Below are 27349 nucleotides of genomic sequence, written 5' to 3'. Positions count from 1 at the left end.
TCCCTGCCCCCTGCAGACCTCTTCTCCCATTTCATGTACATATTCTTCCTGGATTTCAGTGGGAGGTATCTCAAGGTCACACCAAGATGTTTCAGTAGGAGCCTGTAGCTGAGTTATGAAAAATGCATGCAGTTCACAATATTGTTTAAAAACAACCGACTGGAAATCAATCCTATTGCCTGAAGGTGTTCGGATTTATTTAAAATACATATGTATGTAGGTGCACTTCTAAAAATGTCTATTATATTTTAATAGTTCAAACAATGAGAATGAATGAGGCTGTGATCTGTCAAGCAAACCTTTCTCACTACCAGGGCAGGGCTGTAATCCCTCCGTGGTGATTATGCAGGAGAATATTACATTGATCCTGTAAAATATCTCTGATTGGATCAACGTTATTTTCTCTCGCATAGACAAGGTCTTACCAGAGAATGAATATAATTCCACTGCTAACACTGTCTTACTGAAATCCCCCAATAAATCCTCAAAGCAGGGCTGTTAGTAATACCTTTATTAGACTAACTAAACAAGATATTTAAATGCAGGGCTTTCCTGATCGCTCTGGTTCCTGCTTCAGATCAAGGAGGAAAACTTGAGCAGAGGTGCTCTTGCGCAGAGGAAGAGACCTGCTGCTCTGCAAGAAGACTTGCCCCCACAGAGATTCTGTTTGAACATAGTTTATAGAGGAAATCATCCCCACAAAATTCACAGGGTCGATCAGAGATTTGTCAAGACAAGGGCAATTTATCCCACGTGTGCTATGGTGACGCTGCTTCTCTGGGTGCTTCCAGTATCCAAATAGACGAAGGGTGTCAAACTCATTCAGAGGAGTGTTCTATGTTTCAGTATGGTCTGTGGGCCAGCATGGGGATTATATGCTCTCCACGATGCACAGCGGAACACCCATGTCAGTAGGGCTTGCAAAGAGATCAAGAGCAGAATATGGCCTTGAGGTAGTAACTGAATGCTTAGTTACTACATCACTTATATTTGTTCAGTGCCTTCTTGTCACATTCATGTCTCAGGAGAAAATCTGCTCCCCTTTGGGCCTCTATTGTCTCTGTCCCTTGCTTCTCTTCCTTTCTTATTCTCTCTTTTGTTTCTCTTTCTCTTCTCTGTTTTTGTGAGTGTCTTCTGTTCTTTTTCTCCATTTCTTTTCCTGCAGCCACTCTGAGTTCCCACCCTAGTGGGCTTCACTGCCATTCTGACCTCAATTTCCTCCACTGAAATAGCCAGTGAAAGTGAAGGGTCCTGTATAGGCTTTAAAGTTGATGCTCCAATCAGATTAATGGTGCTAGCCCCTTTGCATCATTTTTTGTTTCAGGCTGTCTACACACTCTTACAGTGGTTACACTTGGTTCACATGTGGAAGGTTTTCTCTACAGACATGGAGGCTAGAAACTTATTGGGAGGGGTTGTTGGCTTGTTTTTTAATGCAAGCTTAGATTCTGAATATGTCACGTGGACCCCAAAAATACATCATATGAGCCAAATCTGGCTTACAGGTCATATCTGACACCTTTGAAATAGACACCTGTGCACCACATGTGCTTAGAATGTTACGTTTCTGAAGAACAGAGCAGCATTTGGCTAAAAGAGGCCTTTTGGGCTTCACTCATAATACCCTTTTTCCAAATCATACCATCCCAAATTTGGCCCAAATGAAGGCCATGTTAAGCACAGATGATATTCCTTCTCTCAGGGTAATTAACTGATGTACAATAGCTATCACAGAGGTGGAGCCCTGGGTAAACAGACTAGAACATAGAGCTACCCATAGCAGCTGATGGAAAGGTCACAAAACAAACATCAGTGATCAAGAATATCAAGCACTTGTTGGAGGATGTGTCTTTCTAGACCCTTTGAAATTGGATTGGCAAACTGTGACAAGCACAATTTGGCTCCTATATGTCTCATGTGAAAAACGTACTTACATTCCTTACATCTGTGCACTGAAATGTCAAAAGAGTCACCTCTCGGCATGAAGACCCTCAGAAACAGAAGAAAAGCAATCACCATCAGCCCTTGAGAATGTACATTGTGCTGACTTAGGGAAAGCTGTCTGTTTAATCACTATTGAACACCATTGGTGAGAGACCTACTTCTACATTCAGTTCATTACATGTTGCTTCCACATTCTAGTGCCGATGTCTACCTAGGCAAATCTGTAAGAGATGGAAGAACTACGAGTGGGACTAAGGCCCAGATCCTCAAAGGTATTTGGGCTCCTAACTTCCATTGATTTCAACAGAAGTTAGGAGTCCAAATACCTTTAAGCATCTGGGCCTAAATGACTGTGGTAACAATTTCCCCCTTAACAATATAGCCAGCTCTTATGCTCTGGATATTTTGGTGACCTTTAGGATGATGGAATCCGAGATCTATGCTATTATGTTTTTATTATAGTAATGTAGTACATGGAAGCCCCAACCAAGATCAAGGCCCCAAACACATGGTAAGAGATAGTCCCTGCCCCAAAGGGCTTACAGTGTAAACAGCCCGGACAAATGGGAAACTGAAGCAGAGCGGTGAAGTTGTATCATGATCAGTGGAAGGAGAGTCAGACCGCCCATGTTCCCTGGAGGGACTGTATTGATAAAACACCAGGAAAACAGGGAACGTGAGCAGTCATGGAAGCAACGCAGCCACATGGACAGAGCAGAGCACAAGGGTTTAATAACACTCCTCTTGTTCTATTTAACCTGCCTTCAGCTTCGCATTTTGCACCCGATTAAGATGAGGGAGGCTGCTGCAGGAGCAGGGCAGGCAAAGGGGCAGAGCACCCTGCCTGCCTGCTGGCCGGCCGACCGGACAGAATACAAATGATCACCCAAGGGAAAGGTGAGCTAATGATGGACAATTGTGGTTAGGATGTTCTGTTGTTTTGTATGATCTGTACTCTCCTGTGCATGATTAAATATGATTACATGATTAAATATAAAGAGCATAAAACGGTTAGACTGTACAACGTGTATGTGTACTGATGCTTCACAACTGCTGCATGGCCCTGAGGAAGTTAAACTGGAAACCAGAAGCCAAAGGGGTCAGTGCTGTGCCCAGAGGGGCTAGGTGACTGGACAGTGGGTTCCAAAATTCAGAGGGGTATGCCAGATAGAAGGTTTGTGCCCTGAACATGAGCTTAGGGACCCTTAGATTGGGGAAGTGGCTGGACTCCATTCATCTCCAGGAGCTTAAACACCCCTGGGAATCCAAAACACAGAGGCTTGGATTATCCTCACAGCAATCATAGAAATGTAGGGCTGGAAGGTACCTTGAGAGGTCATCAGATCCAGCCCCCTGTGCTGAAGCAGGACCAAGTAAACTGAGACCATCCCTGACAGATGTTTGTCCAACCTGTTTTTAAAAACCTTCAATGACAGGGGTTCCACAACTTCCCTCGAAAGACTATTCCAGAACTTAACGACCTTTATAGTTAGAAAGCTTTTCCTAATATCTAACCTAAATATCCCTTGCTGCAGATTAAGACCATTACTTCTTGTCCTACCTTTGATGGATAAGGAGAACAACTGATCACAGTCCTCTTTATAACAGCCCTTAACATATTTGAAGACTGTTATCTGGTTCTCCCTTAGTCTTCTTTTCACTAAACTAAACATACCCAGTTTTTTAACCTTTCCTCATATGTCAGGTTTTCTAAACCTTTTATCATTTTTGTTTCTCTCATCGGGAGTCTCTCCAATTTGTCCATCTCTTTCCGAAAGTTTGGCACCCAGAATTGGACACAGTACTGCAGCTGAGGCCTCACAAGTCACAAGCAGAGCAGGACAATTACCTCCTGTGTCTTACATATGACTCTCCTGTTAATACATCCCAGAATGATATTAACCTTTTTGCAACTATATTCAATTTGTGATCCACTATAACTCCCAGATCCTTTTCAACAGTACACCTCTACCCCATATAACGCGACCCAATATAACACGAATTCGGATATAAAGCGGTAAAGCAGCGCTCCGGGAGGGTGGGGCTGCGCACTTCGGCGGACCAAAGCAAGTTCAATATAACGCAGTTTCACCTATAATGTGTTAAGATTTTTTGGCTCCCAAGGACAGCGTTATATCAGGGTAGAGGTGTATTGCCATCTAGCCAGTTATTCCTCATTTTGTAGTTGTGCATTTGATGTTAACTTCCTAAGTGTAGTATGTGCACTTATCTTTATTGAATTTCATCTTATTGAATTCAGACCAATTATCCAATTTGTAATGGTCGTTCTGAATTTTAATCCTATCCTCCAAAGTGCTTGCAATCCCTCCCATCTTGGTGTCATCTGCCAGTGTTATAAGGATTCTCTCCACTCCATTATCCAAGTCATTAATGAAAATATTGAATAGTCCTGGACACAGGACCAATCCGTGTGGGATCCCACTAGATACTCCCTCCCAGTATGACAGCGAACCATTGATAACTATTCTGAGTATGGTCTTTTGACCGTTTTGTACCCACCTTATAGTAATTTAATCTAAACCGCATTTCCCTAGTTTGCTTATGAGACTGTCATGTAGGACTGTGTCAAAAGCTTACTAAAATTAAGATATAGCACAACTACTGCTCCCCCACCCACTAGGCCAGTAACCCTGCCAAAGAAGGAAATTAGGTTGAGTTGGCATGATTTATTCTTTACAAATCCATGCTGGCTATTCATTATAACATTAACTTCTAGGTGCTTACAAACTGATTGTTTAATAATTTGTCCCAGTACCTTTCTAGGTGTTGAAGTTATGCTGACTGACCTATAATTCCCTGGGTCCTCTTTGTTCCCCATTTTAAAGATAGGTACTATGTTTGCCCTTCTCCAATCTTCTGGGACCTCACCCATCCTCTACAAGTTCTCAAAGATAATTGCTTATGGTTCTGAGATTGCTTCAGCTGGTTCCTTAAGTACCCTAGGATGAATTTCATCAGGCCCTGCTGACGTTAATACATCTAACTTATCTAAATATTCCTTAACCTATTCTTTCCCTATTTTGGCTTATGTTCCTTCCCCCTTGTTGTTAATATGAATTGGATTGAGTATCTGGTCACCATTATGCTTGTTAGTGAAGACTGAAGCAAAATAGGCATTAAACACCTTGCTCTTCTTGATGTCATTTCCTTCATCTTTCTCTTGCTCCTATTGACTTTAAAGAACCTGTTCTTATTGCCTTTTATGTCCCTTGCTAGGTGTAACTCATTTTGTGCCTTAGCCTTTCTTATTTTGTCCAAATGAAATTAATGGGCAGCAGGTTTAAAAGAAATAAAAGGAAGTTCTTCTTCACACAGCGCACAGTCAACCTGTGGAACTCCTTGCCAGAGGAGGTTGTGAAGGCTAGGACCATAACAGGGTTTAAAAGAGAACTAGATAAATTCATGGAGGTTAAGTCCATTAATGGCTATTAGCCAGGATGGGTAAGGAATGGTGTCCCTAGCCTCTGTTTGTCAGAGCGTGGAGATGTCCCTCTGGGACACCTGGCATTGGTCACTGTCGGTAGACAGGATACTGGACTGGATGGGCCTTTGGACTGACCCAGTATGGCCATTCTTATGTTCTTATGTATACTTATGTTATATGCTTGTGCTTTTCTTTTGTATTACTCCTTAGCAATTTGTCTCTGTTTCCACTTTTTGTAGGATTCCTTTTTGATTTTTCAGGTTATTAGAGTTTTTGATGGCGCCATATTGGCCTCTTACTGTTCTTTTCATCTTCCATTCACATACAGATAGTTTGCAGTTGTGCCTTTAATATTGTCTCCTTGAGAAACTGCCGGATCTCCTGAACTCTTTTTCCCCTTAGATTTTCTTCTCATGGGCCCTCACCTACTGAGTCTGTTAAAGTCTTCTTTTTTGAAGTCCCTTGTCCTTATTCTGCTGCTATTATTCCTTCCTTTCCTTAGAATCATGAAATCTATCATTTCATGATCATTTTCACCCAAATTTCCTTCCAGCTTCAGATTCTCTACCAATTCTTCCCTGGTGGGGGAAGTTGAAAACAAGTTTAAAATGACTGATTACTTCCTCCACTTTCTGGAACAAAAATCTGTCCCCAATATATTTTAAGAAATTAATGGAAAATTTGTGTTTTTCCTGGATAGTTAAAGTTCTCAATTCCTACCAGGTCTTATGTTTTAGATATTTCTGTTGTTTGTTCTAGAAATGCCTCATCCACCTCTTCTTCCTGATTTGGTGATCTAAAGTAGACCGCTATCCTGACATCACCCCAATTTTTACCCCTTTTAACTTTACCCAGAGACTTTCAACTGGTCTGCTTCACACCCCATTCTGGACCTCAGAACAAGTATATAATGGAACCCTTCCTCCCTGTTCATCCTGCCTGTCCATCCTGATCTAGCTATACCCCTCTATATGACTATTCCAGTCTTGACTCTTATCCCAAGAAGTCTCTGTGATGCCAATTAAGCGATAATTTAGTTTATGGACTAATACTTCCAGTTCTTCCTTTTTATTCCCATACTCCTCGCATTTGTGTAAAGACAATCCTAGTGAGTGGCCAGGAAAGGGCGCTTGCTAGAATCTGTCATGGTGACCTCATAGTTACTAACCTCCCAAAAAAAGAAACAGTACCAACTGAAGTCTGTGGTGGTGGATGGTAAACACCACAGACCTTTCTTTGGGTATACAGCAACACAAGCCATGGATCTGATCAGGGTGCAGCATCAGAATGTTATAGCTGCAAAAGGGACAATGGAGACAATTTCATTGTTGAAATGTTTTCAAAGGTGACTGGTGCCTCGAAGGAAAGCTGTGTCTTAGGTTCCATTGTGGAGTCTACTTTATGTACTTACTAGGAAGGAAAATTCCAATGGCACTACAAAATCCAGTACACCAGGAGCTCAAAAGTCTGCACAGCAGGGGTATCAGAGCACCTGTAGAGGCCAGTACAATCTGGGTACACAGCATGGTGGTGGAAAAGAAGCTATCATGCAAATTATGCATCTGCATTGACCTAAAGCCACTGAATCAGGCATTGAAAAGATGCCACTCTCCACTGCCCACAATTGGTGACATGACTTGCCAAAATTTTCCAAAGCCAGAATCTTTACAGTCTGTGATGTGAGGAATGTGTTTGAGCACATAAGCCTGGCTAATGAGTCCAGCATGCTGTCAACCTTTGCAACACCATTTGGTCGCTACAGATCACTCAGCATGCCAATGGGCATAAGCCCAGTGCCAGAAATGGTACAGAGAAGACTCATAGAAATGCTGGAAGTGCCTGTGGTGAAAATAATTGCAAATTATAGCTTCATTGTAGGTGAATGGACCAATGATGCACAAACTGAATGAGACCAGGACAGAAAACTACAAGCTTTTCTACTGCATCAGGTGACATATATTGGACATCTGCTCACCGCAAAGGGAATGAAAGCAGATCCCAACAAGATCAAGGCAGTCAGAGACATGCCAGTTCCAATGGATGTGAAAGGGGTACAGAGCTTCATAGGAATGATAAATCTTCTGTCCAATTTCTGTCCACACCTGGCTGCAGTGGCAGAACCCATACGTCAACTCACTGGGCTGGATGCTGAGTGGGACCGTCACAACAGCAAGCATTTGACACACTGAAACAAATGATAATGGATGCCCCTGAAGTACTACCAGCCATGAGAGCCACTGACACTCCAGCGTGATGCATTGGAAAAAGGATTGGATGTAGCTCTTTGCAAGAGCAGCTGTTCACTTATGCCAATGAAGCCTTGTCAGAGACTGAACAGGGGTATGCACAAATAGAAAAAGAGCTTCGGGCTGTGGTATCTGGAAAGGAGCCACAGGCACTGACTCCATGGGTGCTCCAGGGCTGGAACACCCACGGAAAAAAACTGGTGCTTAGCACCCACCGGCGCTGGCCCCACGTAAAACCTGGCAGTGCTGCAGCACCCCCCGCGCCTCTAGTTCCCGTGCCTATCCACCTGACCATGGGAAAAATGGGAGAAGACTTATTTATCTTAAAGGAAAAGCAGTATTTGATTACAGTGGACTACAACTCACATTTCTGGGAGGTCGATCTCCTGCCTGATACAAGGAGCAAGTCACTGATTGGCAAACTGAGGGGCCCATTTTGCAAGATATGGCATTCCAGACACTGTATTCACTTACAACTGACCCTAACTTGCCTTGGAAGAATTCAAGGAATTAGCATGCAAATGGGAATTTGACCCATACCTCCTCCCCAGCATACCCTCTGAGTAATGGTGAGGTGGAATCAGCTGTCAAAACAGCTAAGAGACTGGCACACAAGGCTGTTTTTCCTGGTTTAGACTCTTCAATATCATTTTTGGCAGACAAGAACACCCCATCACTGGGGTGCCAAAACAGTCCAGCGCAAGCACTGATGGAACAAAGGACCAAAACCTGCTACCAACAACGGGAGACCTCCTGTACCAAAAGGATGGAGACACCACTGAGAGAAGATGGCCAACAATCAGAGAAACAGACACTAGAGTACAACAGATGAGCCAAAGACCTACCGGTCCTGGAGACAGGACCTCCTGTGAGGATCCAGCCATTAGATAGACACCAGAAGGAGTGGACTAAAGGAGTCATGAGGAGTGCAGTGGCTCCCTGGTCATACGAGGCAACTATGCAACAGTGACAAGTGAGCCAAACAAACAGGAGACGCTTGCAAGCCAGCAGACACAACACCCAGAGAGTGCCTACAGAGATATAGAGATCACCACAGACTGGAGAGACAGAAAACCAGTGGAGGCCCACCCCACAGGAAGGCAAGAGACTTCACACAGAGAGAGTTTGCTGGACTTGGACACAAAAACAGCTGTCTCCACATGTAGTTTGTTCTCCTGAATAGGCAACTATCTCAGGACCATGCAACCAGCCGAGTATGTGGTAAAGACTTCAAATCAGCAATGTGCTAGCAGCATCTGGTCAAAGGGACACGAGTGGGGGTCTGTGCATCAATTATTTGTTTTTAATGATTATATTAAAATGTTTGTAAAATAAGGAAGACGTATCATGATCACTGGAACTAGAGTCAGGGAGCCTATGTTCTCTGGAGGGACTGTTATTAATGAGGCATAAAGCTGGAGGTGTCAGTTAAAGCTTTCCCTCTGATGCTTTCATTAACATTAATGTGGTTGATATCCCAAAGTTTCCCTGACCTTGGCAGTGTAACACTGGACAACTTTACACAGTATGAATTTTTTCCTATATGTCAATGATAGAGCTGCTGAACATCAAAGCTATCCCTTAGAGAGATCACATCTGTTTTATCCACTGTGCCTTCAAATTTGCAAAGGTGAGCAAACTGAGAACTGGATATCATGGCAGATGGATTTCCCCCACCAGCACCAAGTGTTTCCGAATTCAAAACAAAGCAATAACAGATGCAGGAGTATCCAGTCCCTTTATTTTTGCTCATATTATATTTTCATCCCTTTGGAGGCTTCTTAAGGGCCTGATCAAAAACCCTTTGAAGCCGACTCCCACTGACTAAGGGCCGTGCTTCTCCACCTTTTCAGGTTGGCAACTGCTTATTTGAAGTCAAAAAAATTTGCAACCCCCTTATATTTACTATAAGAGTGAAAATGTATGGATGATAATAAGCCTATATAATTCACGTGTGTGTGTTTTGGGAGGTCCACAGAGAATACTTGACATTGAACAGCCCGGGTGTGCTTTGCTTTAGGTTGTAATATATATTTGCTGCACAATCCCCCAGTGGCCTTTTGTAGCCCCCTGGGAGTCATGACCCACCAGTGGAAAAACACTGAGTTAGAGTGAGCTTTGGCTCAGGTCCTAAATACTGCTTCTTCCCTAGTTTGCCTTCACAGGCAAGTCCCCCCATGTTCTCTCTGGCAAGCCGGACCTAAATCCTGCTGCAAAGTCCCTGGGTTCTGCAGCGCCCTGGTGCGGCAAGCTGGAAATTCTACTGCAACTTTATTGAAATTAAAAGAATGGCAGTTGCTGATGAATTAACTATGAAAATGAGTAATACAGTCAGGACAGTAGTCCCTGTGTTTTTCATTTTGATACTAAATTCAGTATATTCTACCCTGTCCCTAGGTTTTCTGTATGCCACGGACCTTTTCACTGACAATAACTGCACGGTAAAAGCTGTTAGAAGCAAAGCTGGAGGTTTTGGCAGCTGAGTGAGGACACTTGGGACTCTAGACACCTGGGGAGGCAATATGGGATTGTGCGAGAAGGTGGGTATTTCTGCTCAAATGATCAGCAATGAACTAATTAACATTTATATTGTGATCTTTAGGTTTCGGGATTAACAACCCACGGAGCTGTGTGAGGCAATTTCTTGTTTTTTTCCGAGCCACTCTTTCAGGTTATGTGCAGACTCGTGCACACAGCCCTGCATTGGTTTACACTCGGTTCATATTTTCAAGGTCATCTTCACAACGGTGATGGCTAGAAACACTTATTTTAAAGGAAAAATTAAATTCAGGAGCACCATCCTGCAGTGAGGGTGGAGCCTGTGGCAAAATCCACAGCGGTGAAATTGCAGAATGCACGGGGGGCTTGACTACAGAACCCAATGGGGTTGTTTCTTACATTACAAGGTTGACAGGTGGGCTAATACATATAGTGCGGTCAGATCCCCAGATTCTCACCTGTTCACTTTACAACAGCTAATAAGTACTTGCCATGCTCGGCAGAGCTGTTCTGAGCTTCTTCAATATAACTTGGCATTATGTGTTCCTATTCAGAGGGCGGGAAGTGGTTTAGACTGATACCTTAACACAGCCTGAAACTCCAGAGAACAAGCTGGATCCTTTTGATATTTCAAAGTCAAGAAGGTGAAGTAATTTTAATTGAGGAAAAGTGTTCATAACAGATAAGTGATCAAACAGAGTAAGGGCCCAATCATCAGCTGGTGTAACTTGGCTCCACTGAAGTCAACAGAGATATGCCAATTTACACAGGCTGAAAATCTGGCCATTTGGACCTTATTTTGAAACATGGGCACCTAAAGTAAGTACCCAAATGCCATTTGGGAGCCTCAATACACGTTTTAAGCCACAGATGCTGGATGCAGATGCCTAAATCGTGTGCCCAAACGGAACACGTGGTATATCAGCCTGTGTTCCAGGTGCCAGACACAATGCAGCATCCCAACACAGCAATAAAGCAACTGCACTTTATACACGTGCCCTCAAAGTGCAGGTCCAAAATCCGGCCATGCAAGAATTCAAAAGGAGGAGGAAAAGTAATTCAAAGGGAGGAGGAAAAGTAAAGCAGTCCAAGTAATCCCGGTGCCTTTAGAGCCAAACACTGTCATCCAATTGAAGTACAGTAACACTGTCAAATACAGCACTGGAACAATCGTGGGAATGTCACAAACCCTTTGTCAGAAGCAAAGCTAAAGCAAGTGAAACAGAGGTTGGGTCTGAAAACCTGACAATGTCGAAGACCTTTGGAAAATGTTCTCCTTAGAGAAATTCTCCTTAGCTATCATTTTTCTGTGCCTCTCCTCCCTGTCTTTTTTTGTTGTTGTTGTTCAAAAATTATTATTCCTAGAGCTATTCATAAGGAAATAGGATCTTGTTTCTAAAGAGTTCATCTGCTCCTGCTGCTTTTTCTTTATTTGAAGTCATTGACAGCACAATTAGTTGCTGTGTCCCAGGCAGCATTATAACCTTAAAGGGTGAACAAGATGCACATGAGGATGGATGTGCCCCTTGACTCTGTTGTAGCACAAAATCTGTGATACCACTCATGGCAGAGCCCAGGTTCCCATTCAGAGACAGGAAAACTGGGAGGAGGAAGGAATAAACTACTGGAAGCTACCCCTGTATAGTAGTTTCCCCCCCCCCCCCCGGGTGAAACCAGAACCCAAACTAAAATCTACCTCCCTGCCATTTGACACTGTCTGCCTATGAAGAGCATTTTATCCTCCCGCTCCCCCGATTTAAGACACAGAGCTTGGTGCCTTTAACCTCACAGGTCCAGCTCACTCTGTGACGGACTCCTTTACTGTAGGATGGAGCATCCCTGGCCTCACCAATCAGGTGGTTGGGCTTCTGAACTAAAATACACTTCTTAAGTCAAACGTGTGTGGATAAGATTTTTGAGTCTGTTTCCCTGTCTGCAGTGCTGAGGACTTGAGGAAAGTATGAAAACACCATGGCTTGCATTTGTTTTATTTTATTGTACATGAACTGCTCTCCATGAAAAAGTGAAAGAGCATTGTAACAGGGTGGCTTGCCCACGGGTTGGAGAGCCTGGGGCTAAGCCACCCCTGATTGCAAGATGAGCCCCACCTGAGAGGATTCCCATATAAAAGGCAGTAGGACGCTGCAGGGAGGGGTGTGGTTGAGAGAGGAGCTGATGCTGCCAGAGGCAGGAAGCCTGGCACGAAGCTGGAAAAGCTTAGGAAACTGCAGCTATCCCTGTAGGGAGCAGTGAGAAGACATCTGAGTTAGTAGGGGGACGACTCCAGCTGAGAAAATCTCTGGAAAAAAGACAAACTCCAGGCGGAAAGCAACTGGGAAGCTGACAGACAGACTGACCCACCCTCAGGGAGAAGAGGCTGTGCCCAGATGAAACTGGGATAAAGACTGTGAGAGTTTATTTTGGGCTACTGGATGAGAGACACTGAACTATGGGTTGGGCCTGAATGGCCAATGTGTACCCAGAAGAATAAATAAATGGGATCTCATGTGGGGACTATTTCAATTACCTTTGAACGATGAGTTCTTAAATGGGCCCTGTAAAGTGAAGAGGAAATAGAGGCCACAGAGGCAACCCTAGCTACAAGGGGGCACGTGGAAAGCAATAAGTGGCCACTGTGCTACAAGCACTGAGATAACAAGGAGTGACTAGTATATGTACCTGTGGCTGAGAATTTAACAGACAGCTGTTTGCTTTTGCAGAACAGAGGCAATTAGAAACAAAAACAGATTAGCTGACATGAAACAAAGTTCTTGTTAACTAAAAGAGGGAAGGAGAGAGACAGAAAATATGTTCCTGGTCCTAATCCTAAATCCTACATGAATGTGCAGGGGCATAATGCAAAGGAAATACTGCACGCCTCGGATCCATGTAATCTAATCCCTGCAGTGGAGTGAAGTGGAGCAGCTGGCTTGTCTGAAATTCCTTCCCACACACCATGCAGTGGTAGTTAGCATCAGGTTCTACATGTATACCAGGGCTCTGCAACACAGGTTGGGCTGAGGGTTTCTCCCGTTGGGTCCAGCCTGCCTGTAGGCATTTTTAAGTCAGCAAGGCCCTTGTAACTGAATTCAGGCTTTGCTCACTTTTTCAGGAAGATAATTCCTTGCACTGTTGTAACAAACTTTTCATCAAAGGATGCTCCAGGCTAATGTTTTCAAATGTGCCCCAGTGACTTAGGACTTGATGTCCCATTTTCAAAAGTGACATAGGTACTTAAGGCAAGATTTTCAAAGGTGATGGGATTTTAGTGTGCCCAATTTGATAAACAGGCCTGATTTTCAGAAGGTGCTGAGAAACCCCTTGCGAATCAGGTCCATTTATGGTGTCTGAAGTCGGCCACTCAGAAACTGAGACACCTAAAATTAATAGTCACTCTTGAAAATCATGATATTAGGATCCTAAATTCCACTGATTTAGGAGTTTTTAAGGTTCCTACGTACTTAAATCACTTTTGAAATGGGTTTTAGTTGCCTAAGTCACCTATGTATTTTTGAAAACATTACCCCAAATGTTTGTTGATGCCCCATGAAATAGTAAAGTCATAGATAGCGATCTCTATACTCAACGCTGAAATGCAGCCACCTTTGGGGGTAGCTATTTAACAATCTAATGCAACATTGCATGAATTGATGATAAGTGAAGAAGACCATTGTATCTCATTGAAACAGCAGGGCAAATGTCTTAGGGGATTATAATTAGTTGAGTAGGAATTTGTACACAGGGCTTATCCCTTCTCTTACAAAACATGCCATCAGATCCTGCATGACCACAGGTGGCCAGATATTTAGACTTACATTTCATACATTGGATGGCACTTTCAGCAGCACAGTGCTTCTGACCCTATGCAGGGGCAGTGGTTCGGTGCTGCCTCAGGAGGAAAAGTGAATCACCACCACCCCTTGCCAAGCACACTGAGCAGTGCTCCGTGGAGGCCACCTACATATAAAACTATCCCTCAGTAGATTTTTATTTCAAAGTTTGCCATGAGTTACCTCCTTAAGACCTAACCACCTTGAGAACCCTTTTAAACAAATGAGTCTTTCTAATGGGATCAGAGTGTCAGATACACAGAGTGAGACTCTCCAAAGTTGTGCATTCTTCACTGTCTCATTACAAGCAAGGAGCATTATTAAATATAACCTACCTCCACTACCCTCTCTTTAACCAACATTACATTTTGGATGCAAAGCCAATGAAGTCAGCTCTTAAGCTGCTTCCTTAGTTTGCGTCATTGCAAAAAAAAATAATAATAAGACATCACAGGTGTGCATGAATTCTCAAAGCTTAAAATAGAGAGGAACGATAGTCCAGTGATTAGGGCTAACGTAGGATTTGGGAGACGTGGATTCAAGTCCCTGCTCTGTTACAATCATCCCACACCTGCAACTTAGCTGAATCAATGCAGACCTTGGACAAATCACTTAGGGCTTGTCTACACTTAAAATGCTACAACAGCACATTTGTGCCACTGCAGCACTTCAGTGTAGACACTACCTATGCCAATAGGAGGGGTTCTCCCATCAGCATAGTTAATCCACCTCCCAGTGAGGCGGTAGCTAGGTCGACAGAAGAATTCTTCCATTGACCTAGCGCTGTCTACATTGGGGGTGGATCAGTATAGCCACATCTCTACATTTCACACCCCTGAGAGATGTAGCTATACCAATGTAAAATCCTAACGTAGACCAGGCCTTAGTTTCTCTGGGCTTAGGTTCCTGAGCTATAAAATGGGGTAATCTCTACCTCTGCAGGGCATTGTGAGGATAAATACATTAAAGATTGCACAGTGTTCAGATTATGGTAATGAGAGCCATATAAGTACCTAAAATAGATAATTTGTGCTGGATCACCAGCTACTGTGGCTCAGTGCGCTTCATTGAAATCAGTGCAGCAACCCTAATTTGCACCAGATGAGAATATGGCCTTTAACTTTTAATTTTCTTTCTTTTGTCAGTTTCTGTTACAATCTTTACATTATTAAACTGCCCCGGGGCAGAAAGGGGTGGCATCTCAGATGGGTTTTTATGAAATTTCTTTATTTAAAAAGAAGCCTTCATACATTCAAAAGCATGTATTAATTATTGAAGCAATTGGGTCAACACCATTCATATTTAAGCTGAAGGATTTTGTTCAAATCTCTCTGTTTGCATGATAGAACTAGAAGGAGCCATTCTGCTCCATCAGATACGGTCAAACTGTGTTAAGGTGGCTTTTTTTAAAAGATGTTTAATTAAAAGATCCAATAAACTGCAGATCTGCTTGCCATTAAATATGGCCGGCTTGCATTTTCACAATGACTAATGATTTTGGGTGCACTGATTTTAGGGTGGTAATTTGAGGCACCTTAAAAGGACCTGTTTCCAGTAGGTTCTCAGGACTTTCTGAAAACCAGGTCCCTTTAAAGCATCTCATGTTGGGCACCCAAAAATTGAAATACCCAAAATCACTAGTCACTTTTGAAAATGTAGGCTGGATTTGTATTTATCTTTAATGTTGTTTGCACAGTAGACTTCAGTAATCAATTGGCTGATTGGCCCTAACTTGACACCAGCTACTGTTATCAGATCTGGGAAATCTTCCAGATGCTAATAACTCTGCTCTCTTCATTTTGTCCAACCCAGTGGATGTGGCTGAGTTTCCTTCTCAGTGTATGGTAGTGGCGACACAGAGGTAAAGGAGCTGGCTAAGACCCAGTCTAGGGAAGACTGAGGTGATGTTGTTGGGGGAAGCAACTGGAGGAGATTGTAAAGATTCTGTCAGCCCCTCTGACTGAAGGTGAGTGGCTGCCAGTTTTCAGTCATGTTAAATTCTTATCGCCCTTTCTCCCTGATGTGAACTTTGCTATAAGCACCCAGGCCTTTGTAACTTGAAGACATTACTGCAATGCGCTCTACATGGAGGGTACCCCTTAAATCAATTCGGAGACTGAAGTGGGTACAAAAAACATGTAAGGATCCAGGAGTGAGGGCCCCCAGTTTCGGCTGTGGGACTCTGGGTCTCTGACACACTGTTGTCGCCAGCAGGGGAGACAGACAAAGCAGCACCTTATTAATCCTGGAAGGTCAGGCCCCACAAGAAGTCCTGTTAGGGCTCCCAAGGCTTGGGGTCACCTGATTGGCTTGCACCTACTACTTAAACCAGGAAGTGTCCCAGGTGGGAGGTCCAAGCAACTGTGCAGACTCCTTGTTGCTGCCACATCGACCCTGCTCTTTGACTGACTCCTGCAATCTGCCTCCAACTCCGTTCCTGGTTCCTGCTCCATTCCTGTCCTGTTTCTGGTTCCTGCCTTCCTCCTGCCCTCATTCCCAATTCCTTCCCTGCTCCATTCCTGCCCCTTGCCTTGTCTCTGATTTCTGCCCCATGCCTCACTCCTGACTAGTGGCTACCAATTCTGGCTCTGACCCTTGGCTTGACTCTTGACTGTGGCTCGGACTCCTGGTTCCTGATGCTGGCTCTTGCTTTTGGCACTGTTCCTGGCCTCTGAATGCCATTGCCATGACCACTGGGCATGACCGCCGCTGCTCCAACCAGTAGATCTGACCCCTACAGCCTGGCTCCTAACACAGCAGTCCACTTGTTAAGCAATGAGTCTCAGCATGATCCCACGATGGCAGCATTCCAGAATCTGCACTGGTTGGCTGGCAGTTTCTGGGTGGAGTTTAAGATGTTGGTCTTGGCCTATCAAGTCCTAAGTGGCTTGGAACCGGCCTACCTGAGACACTGTGATCAGCAGAGGCACCTGAGCTACAGGAGTGTTGGTATACGAGAGAAGAAGTTGCTGGCATGGCCTCTCAACCCTTTAGTCGAAAATAGCCTGAATTTGTTCATCTGTAAGACAAGCTGAAAAGTTCATTATTTATTATCATCATCATCATTATTTTATTATTATGATAGCACCTAAAGGCTCCAATTGAAATCAAGGCCTGGTTGTGCTAGGCACTGTATAAATACATAGTGAGAGACAGTCCCTTACAATCCAAGGGTGAAATTCTGACCGCATTAAAGTCAATGGTAAAACCCCTACTGACTTTAATGGGGGGTGTACAGAATTTCATTCCAAATAGACCAGACAGACAACTCCATGTTGATGATCCTTAGCCGCACATTTCCTCACCCTCACAGGTTTTCGACCTGCAGCCCTGGTTCAACTCTCCCACTCACCAAAAGTGTCACACACTTGATTTGGTCTTTACCAAGCATTACTTTCGTTATTTCTCTGGTCTTTCCGTTTCTCTGTCTAATGATCACTTGGTTCTTCAGCATCACCCATCCCCTCCCTCCTCCCCATCCCCACCCCCATACACCCCGTCCCTTGGCCATTTCATGACTTCTGGACCATCACTGCTGCTGCTATGTCAGCTGTTCTCAGCCTTCTCCTTCCTGCCCTCTCTTTCCTTTCTCCCATGGATATGGTCATTGAGTGTCTGTATGCTTCACTGTCCTCAACCCTTGACTTCTCCCATCGCGAGGTCTGCCCTGCCATCCCCTAGCCCTTGACCACCCCCCATATTCACTTCCTCTGCTCCTTCACGTCCTTGGCAGAAATCCTGTGATGAGGATAACTTCTTCCATTACAAACTCATTCTCTCCTTTTTCAGTTCTGTCATCTTCCTAGCTAATGTCTCCAACTTAATTGAATCCCACACCTGCAATCCTCGTGCCTTTTTGAGACCTTTGACTCTTTCTTCAAATCCGCCTCCCCTGCTGACTTCTGTCTCCACACAAGATCCCATGAATTTCTTTCAAGAAAAAATGGACAAAATACAATGTAACCTTCCCCTCCCATCTACTCTTCTTTCTCCCCTCCCCCTAGAACTCTCTTCTCCTTCTCAGTCACAGATGCAGGAGTTTTTCATTTGCTGTCCTCCTCTCACCCCTCCATTTGCCCCTGTGACTCCATCCTCTCTCCCGATCTCCCTTATGCCCACTTTCATTCCCCTACTTTATTCATCTTCTTAACTTCTCACTGTCTGTATTCCCCAATTAAAAAAAAAAAGGACCAACAAAAATGCCACGTTGGCTAAACATCAGAGTAAAAGAGGAGGTTACAGGCAAAAAATCATCCTATAAAAATTCGAAGTCAAATAATAGTGAGGAAAATAGAAAGGAGCATAAACTCTAGCAAGTCAAGTATAACAGTATTATAATGCAGGTCAAAAAAGAATTCGAAGAGCAACTAACTAAAGACACAAAAACTAACAGCAAACATTTTTTAAGTACATCAGAAGCAGGAAGCCCGCCAAACAGGCAGGGGGGGCACTGGATGATCAAGGTTTTAAACAAGCACTCAAGGAAGACAAGGCCATTGCAGAGACGTTAAATGAATTTTTTGCATTGGTCTCCATTGCAGAGGATATGGGGGAGATCCCTGTAACTGAGCCATTCTTTTTCGGTGACAAATCTGAGGAACTCTCCCAGATTGAGGTGTCAGTACAGGAGGTTTTGGAACAAATTGATCAAATTAAATAGAAATAAGTCACCAGGACCAGATGGTATTCACCCAAGAGTTCTGAAGGAATTCCAATATGAAATTACAGAACTACTAATTGTGGTATGTAACTTATTGCTTAAATCAACCTCTGTACCAGATGACTGGAAGATAGCTAATGTAACACCAATTTTTTTTTAAAGGTTCCAGATGCTATACTGGCAATTACAAGCCAGTGAACCTAACTTCAGTACCAGGCAAATTGGTTTAAACTATAATCAAGAACACAATTTATCAGACACATAGATAAACATGATATGTTGGGAAAGAGTCAGCACAGCTTTTGTAAAGAGAAATCATGCCTAGCCATTCTATTAGAGGGTGTCAACAAGCATGTGGACAAGGGTGATCCAGTTGAGTACTTGGACTTTCAGAAAAACTTTGACAAGGTCCCCTCTTCAAAACAGAAAATATCATAAAATACTGCATGCAGGTCTGGTTGCCCCATCTCAAAAAAGATATATTGGAATTGGAAAAGGTACAGAAAAGGGCAACACAAATGATTAAGGGTATGGAACAGCTTCCATACGAGGAGAGATTAAAAAGACTGGGACTCTTCATCTTAGAAAAGAGATGACTAAGGGGGGGGATATGATAGAAGTCTATAAAATCATGAGTTGTATGAAGAAAGTGAATAGGGACTATATAACACAAGAACCAGAGATCACCCAATGAAATAAAGGTTTAAAACTAACAAAAGGAAGTACTTCTTTCACATAACGCACAGTCAACCTGTGGAACTCATTGCCAGGGGATATTGTAAAGGCCAAAAGTATAACTGGGTTAAAAAAAGAATTAGATAAGTTCACGGAGGATAGGTCCATCAATGGCTATTAGCCAAGATGGTCAGGGATGCAACCCCAGGCTTCAGATGTCCCTAAACCTCTGACTGCCAGAAGCTAGGACTGGACAACACTTGAAATTTCCCTGATCTATTCATTCCCTCTAAAGCATTTGGCACTGGTCAGTGTCAGAAGACAGGATACTAGATTAAATGGATCATTGATCTGACCCAGTATGGCCGTTCTTATATTCTGGTTCTTTGCTCTTCACACAGGCATGCTTTTGTCTTTCCTATCTAAAAAAATCCACCCTTGACCCCACTTGCCTCTCTAACTAATACTGACCCATTTCCCTTCTCCCTTCTGTCTCTAAACTCATTGAGCACACTGTTTATGATTGCTGTCTGGAGTTCCTCTCCTCCAATTCCTCCTAGACTCTCTTTAGCTTGGCTTCTGCCCTTTGCAGTCCACTGAACACACTCTCACCAAAGTCTCTGAGAACTTCTTCCAAGTCAAAGCCAGATCCACTACTCTATCCTCATCCTCCTTGACCTGATAACCCACCTTTGAACACCATCAACAGTGCTCTTCTTTTTGAAATCTTATCTTCCCTTGGCTTCCATGACTGTCCTCTCCTGGTTCTCCTCCTACCTCTTTAATCATTCCTTCAGCCTGCCCTTCGGAAGATCCTCATCTTCCTCCTTTTCCTCTAACTTTCTATGGAAGTTCCACAGGGCGGTCCTTCATCCCTTTTTCTTCTCCCTCTACACCTTATCTATGGGCAATCTCACCTGCAAACACAAATTCAGCTACCATCTCTATGCTGATGACTGCAATGGGAATTGTGGTGCTCTAGGGTGAAATTCACTCCCCTTCAGAGACCCAGCACAAGGCCTGGGCATAACGTATGGTGAGGCATTGCTTTGAGTAAAGTTACAGCTGAACCCTGTGGGTATGTACCCTACACGGCTCTCTACATGCCCAAGCAATGCCACCAGTCTACACTGCTATTTTTAGCAGTATAGTGTCCCACTGTCTCCCCACTGCCAGAGACTTTCCCCGCCACAGAAAAGGCTCCAGCAGCAGGGAAAAGGTCCGGCAGCTCCCTGCTGCTGGAGACTTTCCCCACCACAGGGAAAGACCCCAGTAATGGGAAAAGGCTTTGGCAGAGGAAAGCAGTTGGGAAAGGCTCCAGCAGCTCTCCACTGATGGAACCTTTCCCCACTGCCTCACCCTGCCAGAGCCTATCACTGCTGTGTGTTAGCTACAGACCGCAGCATGGACCCAGCCTGCCTTTCACCACAGTGTGTAGCTACACGTACACGGCATGCCACCGCCAGTGGTGTGCAGTGTAGACGTAGTCTTAAGTAGTACTTTAGCAGTGCATGGGCCTTGTGCTGGACATGTGCACAAGGACAACTTTAACCTTGGAGGAGACTTGAAGGTGATTGCAGTCCTGAAATCAATGGAACTTTCGCCACTGACTTCAACAGGAGCAGGATCAAGCCCTCAGTGAGGTCCACTTCATAAAGATGGAGTAATAGGATAATTGTTTTGGTTGTTTTGAAATAAAATATCATTAGATTGCTTTAAATTTATGAAGAATCCGTGAAAAACGAATGTCCTTATTCACCTGGCAAAACACTGATTTAAAAAAAAAAGTCAATTTCAAATAACTGCAGGATACTGCAATTTTTTTAACGGACATAAATCTTTCTACTCCTATACATACCCGCAGTAGCTGCTCATCAGACTTTTCCAACTGCCTATAAATAATCCCTAGTGACTGCTGGAATGGTCTTGTTATGCCTTTCTCATTCAGTTGTGCCATGCATCTGACAAATCTAAACACAGAGTACTTTCATTCCAGAATCCTTGCACATTATTTGCTGTGGAGTTAGCCTGCATGGGAATTAGATTTTCTTTTTGTTTCTATGTTGGCATGGGATAAAAATACTCACAATAAAGTGTTTAAAAAATAGGACTTAATATGACTGCTGTGTATCTTTGGGGGCAAAAAATTAAGGTTATTGCCATATTTTTCTATAACTGAATTCCAGTGGCAGCAAGCGGAGACCATACCAGACAGTTTTAATTGGCAGTCTTCCAAACACATGATGAAAGGTCCTCTGAGTAGTAATTGTCTAAGTGGAATGATCTCAGGTTATTGTGTAACTTCTTCATATGTGGTATTGTAGCTTTATTATGAAATGATTTAATCTTTTTTCCCCCGTTCTTGTTTCCCTTACTGCTCAATACAGAGGGAGCTTCCAAAGTTGCCATCTGATACAGACTCAAGAGGCTCTGTTTTCCTTTTGGGTTATTATGAGTCAAACACAATAGGATGTAATCTGATTACTGCAAAGGCAGGAAATAAACTCCTCCCTCTCCCAACCATGTACCACACTGAATTGACAGTTCTGTGCATTAAGGGTCTTTGCTTGCTGGCTTGTTTTTTGCTTTCCACTAGAGAATCATTACTGAAAGATGGACCACTGGTCCAAGATGGACCACTAAGTCCAAAGTGAGTGCAGCAACAGTGCTGTAAAATTAATTCTTCTTGGAAGAAACCTAGATTATTCAGCTGAATTAAAATGAAGTTAATTTTCTGCTACTTAGACACTAGAAAGGCTTTCAAGATCAATGGTAAAATCCTGGCCCCACTAAAGTCAATGGGAAAGATTAAACCCCAAGACAGAACAGAATCAGAGGCCCAAACGCATACTCCCATAAGTGGGCCTTACTCCCAAGAGTGGTCCTATTGAATCCAATGGGACTATTCATGTGAATAAAGATCACTCATGTGAGTAAAATTTAGCAAATTGGGTCCCAGGTTTGTATGTTTGAACGCAATACTCTTTTTATTGGCTATATTTTCTGTTGTTTTCATTATTCTTTTTATTTATATAAATAAAGAGTATAAATTAATTGCCCCATTTTGTTGAAGTTGTAAAATGTTCTTATACCTTTGATCTGCCACATTTGTCAGCTCCTTTGTGTATGGGCTTAATTGTGGAAATATGTTTTAATTCATTGCACGCTAATCCAATTGTTTTGTTTAGAAATCTTCCAGCTGGATTCTATGGGAAGATATAAAAATAAATGGGAAAAATATAACTATGAGGAGCTTTTATATGCATTATTATTTACTACTGTGTACTAAAAGAAATCTCAAGTAGCACATTTTCAGTTGCGCCAAAGCCACACATAAGATTTTGATATATTTCAAAAAATGAAAAATAATAAAGAAAGAAAAGAATTAGGGAATTGGTCTAGAATTTCAGAAATAGGATTGTTTTTAAAGACACTGATGTCTGAATATTCCAAAGTCTTTCATGGGGCCCAATCGTGCATCTGATCTGCACTTACAACGCTCATGAATGTCAATGGTAATTCCACAGCTGGAACACTTGCAGGATATTTTCAAAGATAGTGAGCAGACCATTAATATGGCCCATATCCAGAAGTCCTTTCTTAGGCAACACTACCATTGACAGTAGTGGAAGTTTTGCCTGGGGAAAGATGCAGGACTTAGCCCAGGCTAAATCGATTATTAAAATCCTATCCATCTTTGAAAAGAACTCTTAACAGCATTTATATTTGGCTATGTACAGTACTATATGCAATATTTGGAGCCGCAACCTGCATTGGTTTATACAATTCATAAACAGACACACTGGCTGAAAATGACATTTGTGCAGAGGGGCAACACAAGGTTGGTGCACCACTTAAATGCTCCAAATGGTTTTACATGGTGCTGGCACTCTGCCCAAGGGGAGATTTCACCAGTAGTGCATATGCAGCCCACTTGTGGTATTTGACTACTGCAGGCATGGTAACGTCATTCAGAATCCTTCATGTTCGCACATGGCATGCTGAGCCCAGCTCCTACACACTCAGTTTCTACTACTGGAGGAGACTCTGTGATGAGAGATTAATTATCCAAGGATCATGAATATGTCAGAGTGCCTCGTTTTGGACCCAACACTGTTCTCTACACCTGACAGCAGTTGAAAATATACTTACACCACATTCACAATATTACTACAGAACCCAGAGAAATTCAGGAATATCTGCCCTCAGGACATGGAACTGGGACACTATTTGGTTGTCCATATAAGGATGGCCTATACACATATATATTGAATACCTTTTGCAGTGATAGCTGGATGCAAAGATTTTTAATGGAGTTTTTAAAAAATTACTTCATGGTAAAGTTCTTTGATATTTTTGTATCATATATAGATATCATGATATCAAAGATAGCTATACTGTAGCATGATGGTTGAGAATTTATTTTTGAGTAAGGTAAAGCTTCACATTGCTAAGTTGTCGTAATCTTTACTTTTCTGTGTTTTAATTCTTAAAGTTATAAGGCAATGCAACCCCCTATTTTTAAAGATAATGAGCAAGTATTACGCTGCATAATGACTCAGAGTTGTTATATAGATGTATCCTCAATCAAAATAATCCCCCATTTCACTGTAATATTGACACTTGCCTTAAAGGAACCTCCCTCCTTTTACCTCTCTCTCTTCACCCACACAGAAAAAGCTAAAGGTGTATTGCAAAGCTTTAAAAGATAAAGACAAAATATTGTTTAAGCTCACAAATCATGCAACAATATACACCCAATTTTCAAACCAAATGGCAACCAATTGCATGCATATAATTGTGCAACCTACCCAAAATGCAAACACAAATCTGATATTTGTGCACAAACATTGACAATTGCCTGGCTGGCCCTGGCGTAATCATATATCCAATCTGCAGGCATGCATTGGGTACCTGAGTCCATAAATTAGGCACCTGCCTCCGTTTGAATATCTGCCTCAATATGTTTAGGCTAAACTGATCACACACGAAAAATTAAAACTAGATCTTCCAAAAATCAACTCTTTCTGCAAATATTTATCTGCCTGAGGTTATGGCTGTGTGTTCCACCATCACTAACACCTAAAACAGTGGTCCTTACAGTGGTTCAGATGTTAAGTGATTTCAACAGCTCTATTAGGGGAAACAGATTCCTGAACTTAGGACGTAGCAGGCAGGCGAAAGGAGGATTGATTTTCATATATTTTGTTTTTAAATGAAATGCATTTATAATCTTTTAAACTACATTTTAAATAGACTTAGTATTTGTGAAATTTGCTGGAGACTGAAATTCACTATTTATCCTTATACCAGGCAGAGCACACACTGTAGTGCAAGCAATCCCTGCACTGTCACACCATTATGCCTCAACCCTGACCTGGAGGGATTAAAGGACTCCTTGGCTTCACGGCTGTGACTGCCAATCAGGGTGCCAAACGTGATGACAGGTTTTGGATGTGGTCATTTGTCCATTACAAAATGGACTGAAGCCTCCAATCTATTTCACATAAACGACTGAACAGCCACCACATAGTAATGACTTGCTCACTAACAGCCTGGGCTAGATTTGAACTAGCAATCTAGAGGTGAATGGCTCCATATTTCATTACGCATTTGTACTTTGTGTGCCTATGTGGTGTTATTAACCTTTTGCAGTTCACTTTTAAAATAAACAGAAGTAAACTCTATATTCATAAATGTGATTAGCTCCTTCGATATTTCTGCATGTAGTATTTGTAAAGGGGAGTAGGACAGGCAAAGAGAATCACTAGAATTTTGGATAGCTAATATATTTAAAACACAAGTGATTTTAAAGATTATATTGTATAAGAAGCAATCAATTCATTTTGGGGGAAATATACTGATAGGTAATCCTCTGAATTCATCATAAGGACTCTGGCGAGAAAGGATGTTTTGTTGTAGGGAATAGCATGATGGGACCAGCAAGGATGCTGTAATCCTCAACTGGAACCCTAATCATCTTGCAAAAACATCCATCTTTTTTGAAAGAATGTTTAACTTAGTTGGTGTTTGTACACAGCTGTTTGTGCTGCACTCTGGATCAAAGAACCGTTCAAGGCAAATTGACCATCATCCTCAACAATTCCTCAGGAAAAATAAAACAAGAACAGCACAATGATGCTACTGGCAAACATCTGTGTCTCCTTCTTGGGAGAAAACCATTCCTCTTCAGACCCTTCTTGATGAATCAGTTTTGGCACAGTGAACATATTCCAAAATCTGGATTGGAATAAGCGGCAAGCAGGCTGTATTCTCTCTCTTGCTCTCTGGCATTTCCCTTTGTTTATTCCCATTTTCAATGTTAGAGCAAGCCTGTGTGTTTAAGGCAAATTGTGTAATTGGGAGCTGATGTTGAAATTTGATGTGGCAATCAGGAATAGTGAAATACACACATGTACAGCCTGGGTAACAAAACAAACAAAAACTGGGCTGGGCCAGCAGGGTCAAATGAAGACTTTTCTAATCTGCAAATTATTAATATTGTTTACTTCTCCAGGCAGGTGCTCAGAGGGCAGCCTTATGAAAACCTTAGACAGACAGACTACCCTCCCTGCAAATATGTAATCATGCCATTCTAGACTCCCTCCCCTTCAAGTCTCAGTAAGGGAGAACTGGACACCTTGTACCAAACGGTTAAGCAATGGTTTGTGAGATTACACACTTCAGAACCTTAAACTGCAGAATCCCCATTGCAAGGAGGGGTACATGGCTGGGAATGTTCGCTCTGCTATGTTAGATAGTGGGAACTAGCTGGAACTAGGGTGCTGCCGTACCCACTGGCTTGAAGTGGTTTCCATTATACACATGGTTTACAGTTTGGTTCAATGGCTCTGGGCACCCCCTCCATACAAATTATTCCAGCGCCCCTGTCAGGCGCTGTAACTCAGCCCAGCTCAGCTCATTCATTTTGCAAAGCGGGCCTTACCTTTGGCAATCAGCTCCTCCAGCTCTTGGTCGAAGCCCAGTCTGTGGCATTTCCTCCAGAGCCCCATGTTGGTTGAGTTGTACTGTCTGTTGCACTCATCGGCGGCGCTCATAGCAAAGAGCTGCCTCCTGTTCCTTGCCAAGAGGAGTTTCCCTTCCCAGCGGTCCAGCCTAGATCTGCTGGCCCTCAGAGGCAGGTTGTTGTTGGAGTTGTAAATGAAGCCAGGGTCGTTTCTCCTGGTGGTGAAGCTTTTGCACCTCTCTCTGTGCTTCCTGGCGTCCGTTTCATACCAGTGGTCGGAGCAGATCGCCACCGCCAGCATGCCCAGGGCACACAAAGCTAGAGAGAGGCCAGCATAGAGCAGTAACCTTCCCGCAGCCATACCTCAGCTTCACAGCAACACCATGGACATCTTCACAACAGGCAAAGCCCTTCCACGCGAGACCCCGCGGAAACCTCCAGGAGCAGCTGCTGGGAGTCACTTGACAGCGCGTCTGCCTTCAATGTCAACAACTCGGGCGGGTTCACATCCAAGCCGCCGGAGCCTGGAAAAGCTCTACGAAGTTCTGGCCTGGAGGCAATCCTGGAGACTCGCCCGCTTCTCTTATGGCTCCACTCTTCCAGCGCAGAGCATGCCAAGTGCAGATCCGGCGAAGAAATCTGAGCCTCCCACTTAAAAACAGAGGAGTGCCTGTACAGAGGTGTGTGCCCCCCGCTGCATGGGCATGGAAGGGGTCTGTGGGTCAGGGCAAGGAATCTTCCCTTGCAGTGTCCTGAAGGCTCTGGCCGTAAGATCGGTCCACCAAGCTCTTTCGATCTGGCCAGCTGACGAAGACAGAAGGGTCCCTTTAATATCAGCGTGTGACCTGCAACATCCCAAGAGCACAGGGCTGGAGAGGAAAGTTCAACGGCTGGAAATCTTCGGATGTCAAGCAGCAGCCACAGCTATCCTGGTTGCAAGAATCAATGACTTGCCTTTTCTTTGTCAGTAGCCCGACAAGCGCATCAGCTGGTTGGCTGGATGGTTAGGGTCGGGAAGGGGAGGTGGGGAAGAAATGTGTTGTTTTAATTTCAATCCCTGGTCTGGGGGAGGGGGTCCCTCCA

The 27349-nt window shown here is 43.3% G+C and overlaps 1 protein-coding gene across 1 annotated transcript in view; it reads right to left on the bottom strand.

Moving 5' to 3' along the window:
* Positions 1-26796, bottom strand: part of TMEM178B (transmembrane protein 178B) — a 304484-nt gene extending 277688 nt beyond the window's left edge. The window contains exon 1 of the mRNA XM_026657580.1: positions 26246-26796. Within this exon, the coding sequence (XP_026513365.1) occupies positions 26246-26627 (382 nt within the window). The 5' untranslated portion in view covers positions 26628-26796. The remainder of the gene's footprint in view (positions 1-26245) is intronic.
* Positions 26797-27349: the final 553 nt, after the last annotated feature.

This window comes from Terrapene carolina, unplaced genomic scaffold (genome assembly GCF_002925995.2).
Source record: "Terrapene carolina triunguis isolate 2854851 unplaced genomic scaffold, T_m_triunguis-2.0 Scaffold247, whole genome shotgun sequence".
Lineage (NCBI taxonomy): Eukaryota > Metazoa > Chordata > Testudines > Emydidae > Terrapene > Terrapene triunguis.
Note: the sequence above shows the minus strand (reverse complement) of the source record. Positions and strands in the feature narration are given on the sequence as shown.